The sequence below is a fragment of the Quercus lobata genome, chromosome 5 (assembly GCF_001633185.2).
Source record: "Quercus lobata isolate SW786 chromosome 5, ValleyOak3.0 Primary Assembly, whole genome shotgun sequence".
Classification (NCBI taxonomy): domain Eukaryota; kingdom Viridiplantae; phylum Streptophyta; class Magnoliopsida; order Fagales; family Fagaceae; genus Quercus; species Quercus lobata.
In genome coordinates, this window is record NC_044908.1 from 23,614,290 (window position 1) to 23,625,566 (window position 11,277).

At 36.8% G+C, this 11,277-nt stretch overlaps 1 protein-coding gene across 1 annotated transcript; it reads left to right on the forward strand.

Moving 5' to 3' along the window:
* Window positions 1–958: 958 nt before the first annotated feature.
* Window positions 959–3,733, forward strand: LOC115989038. Its single transcript, XM_031112689.1, has 2 exons — window positions 959–1,550; window positions 1,751–3,733. Exons 1-2 carry the CDS (start codon window positions 1,534–1,536, stop codon window positions 2,658–2,660), a joined length of 927 nt encoding a protein of 308 aa, XP_030968549.1. The 5' UTR covers window positions 959–1,533; the 3' UTR covers window positions 2,661–3,733.
* Window positions 3,734–11,277: the final 7,544 nt, after the last annotated feature.

The window sequence follows — 11,277 nt, forward strand, 5'->3', positions numbered from 1 at the left end:
AGAGAAAGTTACAATTTAAGCATAGTTTCTAATTAAAGTGATTACTCTAATTACTATATTTTTAACCCATTGGAGTATGTTGCAACATTAAGGGTCCGTTAGGTTGGAAGAGTGGAAAAGTGAAAGGATAGAAAATTGGTGGAAGAAAGAAAAAGTAGGAGGATAGAAAATATTTAGTATTCTTTCATGTGTGTTTGGTTGGAAGGGCGGAAAAGTGGGAAGGATGGAAAATTTTTGTTAGGTTGAGGAGAAAAATGGGAAGATAGAAAATGTAGTTTATATAAATTTACTCCTATACCCTTATTACATAAAAGGTAAGAAATAATTTATTTACTTATTAAATAATTTAAAAATTAACACATCATATATATATATAACATTATATTATTTTTCTTTGTTATTATAGATATTATAATCTAATACACACACACACACACACACATATATATATATATATATATCTGGACATGTTGCATGTAAACAAAAAAAAGTGGGCAGCAAAAAAAAAAAATCTGGAAAACAAAGAGAGTAGAGAAAGCTAGAGGAGAAAAAGAAAAAGAATAGAAAAAAGACGAGATGAATTACTGTTGAGTTGTGTAGATGAGAGTGAAGAGGAGATACAAACAAACAAGGAAGACATAAAGTAGGTGCGTAGACACTAGACCAGGGGAAGTGGGTGGGGATAGGTGAGATTCTTGCAAAGCATTAAAATTTTGGGGCAATTTTGTCATTGTGCTGCAACAAGAGTTTTTTGGTGGGTCAAGAGAGAAAATACTTGGGTCCTATCAAAAAATTTTCATCCTTTCTCTCCTTACCAAACAACACACAAACTCATTTTCTCTCATTTTTTTTCTCATCCTCCTTGTTCAACTTCCAACCAAACAGAAAAATGTTGCATGGTGTGGTCAACTTTGTGCCATCCAAGGACCAAGACCCAACATATTTTGTAGAAATCTGTCTCTCTGTCGCTTAGAAGATTAGGGATTTTTTTCCCTCCTCTTCAGACAGTAGAAGTTTCTGTCCCTTCTGCGAAGGAGATTTGTTTCTTTCATCTTGTTTGTTTGTTCTGGGTTTGTTGTTCTTCTCGAGCATCCAAGGGTGTATCTCGGGACTAGTGGGTATTCTATTTGGTGGGTCTTTGGGAAACACCTTTCTTTCCTTTCTTTCCTTCACAACTCTGTTCTCATTTCTTTAATCAGTCTTCTTCTCTATCTGCTCTCTCCATGGAAGATTTATCTAGAGATTGGAGCAAGTTTTCGCTCTCAGAGAGGGAAAATACAGACTTTGCTCTTCCACGAACCCAGAAGGCCAGAACGTTCGTTGTTGCAGCAAAGTTTCTTACTTCTCGATTCCTAGTTTTGGAGGCGGTGGTACGCACCTTCAAGCAGATATGGAGGTCGCAAAATGGCTTCAAGATTCGCCACATTGGCAATCATATAGTTCTATTTGTCTTCGATAATATCCAAGATGTGGAAAGGATCCTTCAAAATCAGCCTTGGACTTTTGACAAACACCTTGTGGTCCTGAAACGATATGAGGAAGGCTCACAGGTAAAAGATCTGGTCTTTGATAAAGCTTGGTTCTGGGTCCAGGTACATGATATTCCTCTCAGCTTCATGTCGAAAAAGGTGGCAGAGAGTCTTTGTGACATTGTTGGGGAGGTCCGTAGGTCCCCTGAATCCACTGAGGATGATGGTGGGAACTTCTTTCGGGTTAGAGTGAATATTGACATCTCTCTTCCTCTGTGTAGGGGGAGGGTAATTACTCTAGAAAATGGTGAAAAAGCTTGGGTTCGTTTTCAGTACGAGAGGCTTCCAAACTTTTGCTACTGGTGTGGTCGCCTAGACCACGGTGACAAACAATGCAATTTGTGGATTCGAAGTAAGGGGTCTCTGTCAACTGATAAACAACAATTTGGTGTGTTTCTAAAAGCTGCTCCTTACCAGAGAGGAAGTAAGAACGTTTTTTATGTGCCGGGATGGTTTGAAAAAGAGACCACAGGAGAGGAAAAAGGGGAAGCAGTGGTTCCAGGTCCAGTGGAGGACGAATTAGGAGGTAAAGTCATAAATTCCAATTCTTTTTTAAATTCAGAGTCTACCACTATCTTAGGGAATGATGAGAGCTTAAGGGAAGTGAGTGTTGGGGAAGTCTTATCTCCAGTTCAACCCCCCTCAAAATTATCGAAATTGATTCCTATTGAATCTTCTTTCCTGTCAAAACTGTCTGAAATTGATGAGGATATTAGAAAATTTGATTCGGAGACTAGTGGGAAGGGGGGTACTCCCTTATCTGAGGCAATTCTCCCTACTGACTATAATTGTCCCAAAAGCCTTAAGGAAGCCCAAAATTCGGATTTTCCTTCTGAACATGATATGATAATGAATAAGGAGAATCTTGTCCCCCAGGTTTTATGTGATATCACTAATACCAAATCTTCCCCTGCACCTATCCAGGGGAAATGGACACGGCTTATGAGGTCAGTAGGTACTAACTCTTCTCAGCCTGAGGAGGTGCTTATCTGTGGAATTGGGAAGCGAAACCAGGATGATAGTAGAATTCTCTCGGAGTTACCAGGCAAGAGGCGTCAGGTTTCCAAGGGAGATGTTTCTCAGGCAAAGATATTGGCGGAAGCTGGTCACCAGCTTCGCCAGATGCAATGAATCTCCTAGTTTGGAACTGTCGTGGGCTTGGGAACCTGCGTACAGAGAAAGAGCTTGTAAGTATCTTACGGGCAAAAGATCCCTCTGTCGTGTTTATAGCCGAGACATGGGCAGATGAAGCAAGGCTAGATCGTACACTTAGTAATATTAATTTTGATCAGAAGTGGGTCGTACCAAGAACTACTAGAGGGGGTGGTTTGGTTCTGTTTTGGAAAAATTCTGTGAACTTGACTGTAGTAGGTTCCCACAAGTATTACATTGATGCTATTATAAATAAAAATGGTAATGATGAGTGGAGGTTCACAGGCTTTTATGGTGAACCAGATTCCTCGAGAAGGAATGAAGCTTGGGCAAAGCTTAGAAGTCTGAACAGTAGTCAAAATATTCCTTGGTTGTGTGCTGGCGACTACAACGAAATAATCAGACAAGAAGAAAAGGTTGGTGGAGCTTTAAGAAGCTTCCATCAGATGCAACGTTTCAGAGACGTGATTGATGAGTGTGGCCTTATGGATATGGGTTTTGTGGGTCCATCGTACACGTGGAGTAAACATTTTGATTCTGGCCAGTCTATTTGGGAGCGATTAGACCGGGGTTTGGCTACGAACAGTTGGTTTTTATTATTCCCAGGTACAAAAATTCACCACCTTCATTGTTACTCTTCGGATCATTTACCCTTATTTATTAACCTATCTGGTTTGGAGCTCCCTGTAAAAAGGAAAGTTTTTCGATTCGAAGAAATGTGGCTGTCAGATGAGAGATGTGGGGAAACTGTTGAAGCTGCCTGGACAAGTACTGAAGGTTCGGATCCTAGTAGTGCAATTCTAAAGAAGGTAGCTAAGTGTGAACAGGACTTAACTTGGTGGAATAGTAATTGCTTTGGAAATGTTAGAAGGACTTTGGTAGACAAGAATAAATTGCTGGCTGCTGCAGAATTGGAAGCGATGAGAACTGGAAACAATTCTACTGTTCGCCTATTAAAAGCCGAGGTTAATGTATTGATCGATAGAGAATCTAGATTGTGGAGCCAAAGATCTAGAGTTTTGTGGTTGAGTAAAGGAGATAGCAATACAAAATTTTTCCAAAGTAAAGCCACCAAGAGATTTCGAAAAAATTCAATCTTAGGCATTCGAGATCCATCTGGGAGGTGGCTGAACCAGGCAGAGGATATTGGCCAGGCCTTTATTAACTATTACACCGATCTCTTCTCTTCCTCAAATTTGACTAGCCAAGGTGGGACTCTAGAAAAAATTCCCACGGTAGTAACAGAAGATATGAATGCTGATCTGGGGGGAATCTTTCATGAGTGGGAAATCTTGGATGCTATTAAACAAATGGCGCCATTAAAAGCCCCTGGCCCAGACGGAATGCCTCCGTTGTTCTACCAACACTTTTGGCTTGTGGTGGACAAGGACGTGACTCGCTCAGTGCTCATGTGGTTGAACTCAGGTATCTTACCATCCCCTATTAACCATACTTTCATTACTCTTATTCCTAAGGTTGATAGTCCTGAATTGGTAACTGAATTTCGCCCCATAAGTTTGTGCAATGTTTTGTACAAAATTTTTTCAAAAGTCTTAGCAAATAGATTGAAAAAATTTCTGCCCAACCTTATTACTGAGCACCAGTCAGCATTTGCTAAGAATCGGCTTATTACAGACAACATCCTAGTTGCCTTTGAAACATTGCATTGCATGAAAAATCAAAACTCTGGTAAACTAGGCTGTATGGCCCTCAAGTTAGACATGAGTAAGGCCTACGACAGGGTTGAGTGGACTTACTTGGAAAATCTTATGATGAAAATGGGGTTCTGTGCAAAATGGATTTCTCTCATTATGGCTTGTGTGAGTTCTGTTACTTACTCATTATTGATTAATGGAGAACCTAAAGGTCTTATTACTCCGTCTAGAGGGATTAGGCAAGGAGACCCCCTTTCCCCCTTTCTTTTTCTCCTATGTACGGAAGGATTGCACGGTTTGATTGAAGATGCAGCTAGAGTGGGAGACCTTAGGGGCTTCTCTCTTTGCAAAAGAGGTCCTAAACTAACACATCTGTTTTTTGCAGATGATAGTTTGTTATTCTGTAGAGCCAACTTGGTTGAATGTAGCAATATTCTAAAGCTCCTTGGGGTGTATGAGCAATCATCAGGCCAGAAGATCAATAAGGAAAAAACAGCACTTTTCTTTAGTAAATCCACCCCACAAGCAACTAAAGACTCTATCAAAAGACTTTTAGGTGTTCAAGAGATCATGTTCTATGAGAAATACCTTGGGCTTCCTTCTTTGGTTGGAAGAGGTAAGAAGGCTAGTTTCAATTACATTAAGGAGCGAGTGTGGAGAAAGTTACAAGGGTGGGAAGGAAAGTTATTGTCTCAAGCCGGGCGGGAAGTTCTAATCAAGGCCGTAATCCAAGCCATTCCGTCCTATGCTATGGGGTGTTTCAAGCTCCCTTTGGGCCTTTGTCATGAGATTGAAGCTATGGTCAAGAAGTTTTGGTGGGGTCAAAGAGGAGATAGAAGGAAAATCCATTGGTTGCGATGGGATGATCTTACCAAATCAAAGCTGGTTGGTGGATTGGGTTTTAGAGATCTAATTCACTTTAATGATGCTCTTTTGGCGAAGCAAGCGTGGAGACTGATGAACAATAGGGAATCACTTTTCTATAAGGTCTTTAAGGCTAAATTCTTTCCCCATTGCTCCATTCTTGATGCTCAAGAGTCACCTTCGGGTTCCTATGCTTGGAAAAGCATTCTTAGAGGTAGGGATATCATCCTAGAAGGAGCGTGTTGGAGGGTTGGTAATGGCAGATCTATAAAGATTTGGCAGCACCACTGGCTGCCAATAAAACATCCAACTAGAATTTCCTCCCCAGTTCTGGAGTCTATGGAGGAAGCTACTGTGGACTGCCTGATTAATGCAGAAACTAGAAGCTGGAATGATGAGATGATTGACGGTATTTTTATTCCACAGGAGGCGGAGCTTATTAAAAAGATCCCCCTATCCCGGTTTGAAGCGAATGACTCTATTTTCTGGCCTTTGTCTCCAAATGGACAGTACTCATGCAAGCTGGGGTATCGATTTCTGAAAGATGAGATGGAGTTCAGCCGGCTTGAAGAACCTCCAGATTATGAGAAAGGCTTGTGGAAGGCAATCTGGTCTCTTGAGTCCCCAAACAAGGTAAAACATTTGATTTGGAGAGCTTGCAAAAATTCTCTCCCAACCAAAGGGAATTTAGTACGTCGGCACATCATTACTGACCAATCATGTGATAGATGTTCAGGGGGATGTGAAGATATTCTACATGCAGTATGGAGTTGTACAAAACTTGATGTGGTTTGGGGAGCAATGGACCTGTGGAGGTTTCGGGCTCAGTCTACCTTTCAAAACTTTGGTGAGTTAATGGCTTGGGTTATTAAAAATGATAAATCTCCTGAGCTATTTGCTATGTTTGTTTGGTCCATTTGGACACAACGGAACCAACTAAGGACCCAGCAACCTTGTTGTTCCACGTCCCATTTGGCTCAATCTGCCAATGATAGGTTCCTTGAGTTCAAGGCAGTCCAACCAGCAACTCTTCCTAGTCAGAGACAACAGCAAGTTACTTGGTCTCCCCCTGCACCTAATGCCTTCAAGATTAACTATGATGGAGCAATCTTTGCCGATACTAACAGATCAGGTATTGGTGTAGTTATTCGTAATGGTGACGGTCTTGTGATTGCTTCGTTGGTGCAACCGCTGAACCAAGCTTTCAAAGCAGTGGAGATTGAAGCGCTGGCTGCATCTCGTGCTCTTGAGTTGGCTGCTGACATTGGCCTTGACAATGTAATCTTGGAAGGGGATTCTAAAGTGGTGACACAAGCACTGGAAACAGAGGATGTGGGCTGGGCTGCTTATGGCTTGCTGATTAGAGATGCTTGTACCTTAGCTAGGAATTTTTCAGAAGTGTCTTACTCTCATACAAAGAGAGAGGGCAACAAAGTTGCGCACGGTTTGGCTAAGTTAGCTGCAAATTTAGCAGATTGTGTAATTTGGATGGAAGAAGTTCCACCATCTATTTCTTTTTTTGTACAGGCTGATTTGGCCCCCCCTTTCCAGTGAAATTTGAAGTCTTCTTTCTCAAAAAAAAAAAAAAAACTTCCAACCAAACATATGCTAAGATTAAAAAAAAAAAAAAAAAGTAGAAATAGTAACACATAATAACAACTATACTCACACAAATGAACGTGTGTGCATACACAAAAGTTGATACAAATGCATAAGGGTTGTATTAAAACTCTTTGATAAAAACAACTTGCATAGCTCAAGAGCTCTCCCAACACTGCACATCATGCTTCTTCTTTATCTCTACCACCAAAAAACTATGCAATAAAATTAGACATAATGCAGTTTTGGTCACTATATTTTGGGTCATTTCTCAATTTGGTGTCTAAACTGATTCTTGCTCCTAGGTCAATCCCTGAAATTAGAGAATCGATTCTATTTTGATCCCTGCCGTCAAACCACTAACAGAAAATACATACGTGGCAAATGGAATACATTGTTTGCTGATGTGGCTAATAAAAAAAAAAAATATATATATATATATATATATATTTAGCATTTTCTAAATGCCATATCACATTTAAATTAATAAAGAAATGCCAGCTCAGAAAATTTAAACCCAAAAAAAAAAAACTAATTTAAAGTAAAATCATTTCTTAAAAAAAAAAGAAAATAATTATCTTAGTCTTTTTCTTTTTCTTCTTATTTCTTTAACCTCATCAACATTTACTAATATCAAATTCTCTCTTTTTAAAATTCTTTTTCTTTTTCTTCTTATTTCTTTAACCTTATCTTTTTAAGTCTATTTCTTTTTCTAATCTCAAATATTCTCTCTCTCTTCACCGTCCATGGACAAAATCTCTCTCCATTGTAACTCCATGGCTAGAGCTCACAAGCTTGATGAGGAGAAAACAATATAACATGGACGGTATCTTGATGTAGTCTTGGGTATTGGTTCAGTGGAGTTTCCCTTATGGGTTTTCACGTGGGAGGCTCGTTGGTGGAGGTAGCAGCACACCTATTCCCGATCTGCCATAGACGAACCACCCCAAGCCTTATCTCCTCCGCCTACAGCTTCACATGTGGTCCGATTTTCCTCTCATTTTTCAATTGCAAAACTTTGTTCCTCTTGTTCTGGGTTTGTTTTTGTTTTTGTTTTTTTGGAGAGAATGTGGAGTTGTTTGATTTTATGGGTTTTTTTTGTGTTTGTTTCTCAAGAAAATTTCTGGGTTTATAGGTTGCTGGAGATTGGGTTGGCTACTGTGTTTATGGGTTTGTTTCTCGGGTTTATTTATGGTTTGGTTTCTTGGATTTATTTTTTGTTTTTCTGGATTTGATGGAGGTTGGATTTGGTTGCTGGATTTGGATTTGGGGTTTGCTAGAGATTGATTTGGTTGCTTCTTGGACTTGGGAAGAACATGAAGAATATTTCCTGTTAGTATTTAATTTAATTTTTTCTTCTTTTCGTTTGTGTTCTTCTGATATGGGTTTGAGTTCTTGGTAGCTGGGTTTGTGTTGTTGTGATTTGAGTTCTTGGTTTCTAGGTTCGTGTTCTTGTGATGGGTGAGTTCTTGGTTTGTGTTCTTGTGATTTGAGTTTTTGGTTACTGGGTTGTGTTCTTGTGATGGGTTTGAGTTCTTGCTTGTTAGGTTTGGTTTGTGAAGAACAAGAAGAACAAGCTGAAGAACATGAACAACATTATGAAAAAAAATTAATTAATTAAAGTTTTTAATTAAATTAAATTTAAGGTTTTTCTTAAATTTTTTTTTAAAAAATTTCTAAGGTGGCTTTAAAAAAAATTAAAATGCTGATGTGATATTTAAAAAAGGCCAAATAAAATAATTTATTATTTTTTTAATAGTCATGTCAGCATTTAATATGTCAAAAAGGCACTTTGTTTACCACATTAGCGTTATTTTTAATATTTTTAATGTGTTCTTGTGATGGATTTGAGTTCTTGGTTGTTGGGTTTGGTTTGTGAAGAACATGAATAACAAGCTGGAGAACATGAACAACATTATGAAAAAAAAAATTTAATTAAATTAAATTTAAGGTTTTTCTTAAAAAAAATTAAAAAAAATTTCTGAGGTCGCTTTAAAAAAAAATTAAAATGCTGATGTGGCATTTAAAAAAGGCTTAATAAAATATTTTATTATTTTTTAATAGTCACGTCAGCATTTAATTTGCCAAAAAGGCACTTCGTTTGCCACATCAGATTTTTCTGTTAATAGGTTCATGATAGGGACCAAAATAGAATCGATTTTTTAATTTCAAAGACTAACCTAGGAGCAAATTCAGTTTATGAACCAAATCGAGAAATGGCCCAAAATGTAAGAGCCAAAAGGGCATTTACGCCTTAAAATTATTAGTAACAATATAAAAGGATTAAAGTGCATGTATTTTTATTAGGTTAAAGAAATGATCTTTCAAATTGTGTGGTTTTTCGTTAGACATTTAGATTATGTTTGGTAATAGTTTTTATTTTCTATTTTTTAAAACTTATTTTTGGGAATATAAAGAAAAAAAAAATTTCTTGTATTTTTGAAATTAAAAACATGTTTGGTTAGTTGAAATTAAAAATAAAAAAATAAAAAGTTTTTTAAAGGAAAAAAAATACTAAAATATGTTGTTATTAGGATTTGAATTCTAATACTAACTCATTAAATGAGACAAATTCATTAAATCAAATGCGTATTTTCTTTTACTTTTGAAAACTAAAAACTGAAAACAACTTTTTGCATATTTTTAATTTCCTTCACAGATTGAGTTTTGAGAATAATTTTTTATTTCTGTACATTTTGAGCTGCCAAAGAAGTTTTTTAGTTTCAAAAATAAAAAATTGTTTTTAAAAAGAGAAAAGAAGGGGAACAAACAGTTATTAAACAAACCCTTAATCTTTTTGCAATCTTCAAAGTGTTTTTTTTTTTTTAATAGGAATCTTTAAAGTGTTAATACTTGTGGTGGCTAAAACTTTTTAAAACTTAAATGAAAATCAAGCAAAAAACAACAACATTTAATATTTACATGTTACCTTTGCGAAGGTTCCCTCTTGGATGTATCAAATCAATCGAGAAAAATAGTAGTATATAAGAATCGAGATGTATATAACAATACTGAAACATCAATTTAACAACTATACAAATTTAAAATATAGGAAAACAATAATTTTGTTGATATCATTTTTTGAGTTAAAAGATAGAAATTATGTTGATATCATTGCAGTGGCAATGATGTTTCTTTCTTTACAGATTGAGAAAGACATTGAGGAATTCAGAAAATAAATTATTTGTCAAAAGTCCTTTTTGGAAGATGTGTCACCATAATGTTATACACAAATAATTAGTAAAAGCCATAATTTAATATTATGCTTGCAATTAACAAAAAAAAAAAAAAAAACTAAAATTGGACAAAGCCGGATCAATTTTTAGAAACCCAAAAGGCAATAAGAATCATAATTAGCAAGTAAAAAGTATATGTAATAAGGGAACATCTTAGTACCCAAAAAGAGAGAAGGAAATTACCATTAAAGACCATGGGTATGTGCAAGATGGGGATTTGTTTTTGGAAAGAGAAAATGGTTTTTTTTGGGGGGGGGGGGGGGTTGACTAGTGTAGCTTTCCTACTTGGGTGTAACCATGGTAGCACCCTAACTGCTCTCGGGCAGGACCCCATACTCCCGATTAGTTAAGTTAGGTCGGCCATTTGGGATGGAGATGGAATATAAGAAGCACTTACATACAGCTAGTTGTTGAGGCTTGAACCTATGTCCTGAGACTTGTTAGCCCAGTTTCTTACCAACTAGGCCACCGAATGTTGGTAAGATGGGGATTATTGTTGATTACCAACCCAAGTGGATGACTATGTGTTTCCTTGGAAGATTCTTTTGCCCTTGGATCCAGCACATATTTCATAAGATGAAGATAACATTTACTAGGAACACAATAAGACATGTTATTTCAGTTTGAGCAAACTATACAACTAATAATTATAATCTTAGCAACATAAGCATAACAAAAGCAACCTGCATGTAGTAATAGTGCAAGAGAAGTAAGCATGCTATGTTCTTTTAAAAAAACCAAATGGTGTGGTATGATTTGGGAATTGGAGAAGTGGCAAGGGCTAAACATATGAAAATTTAAAACAAAGAAGCTAAAGAAATAATGGTCAATTTAAATCCTTTGGAGAGTGTGCATAATTTGGAAAACAAAAAGTCATTAATAATTAACATCCCTCTATCCTATCTATTATTTGAAGTTTAGTAAATTATTGATGCAACATCTAAGAAAAGTGGTAAATTAATGATGATGTATTACCCAGAAAAAGAAGTAATTGATAACGATTTGGAATATTGTGGTGTGAGTTCAATTCTCCTTTTAAGAAGTATGTCACTTGGCAAAACCTTAGACTCTCACATGATGAGATCTTTGCTTTCATATACACCAGTCGCAAATTTACACAAATAATTATTTTGTAATTGTAATATAATGTATAATTTGTTTTATCTAAAATTTGATGAACATAATTTGTTCTCCCTAAAAATTAAACAATTGCTATTCGGTCCGATTAGGTCTACTTCAATG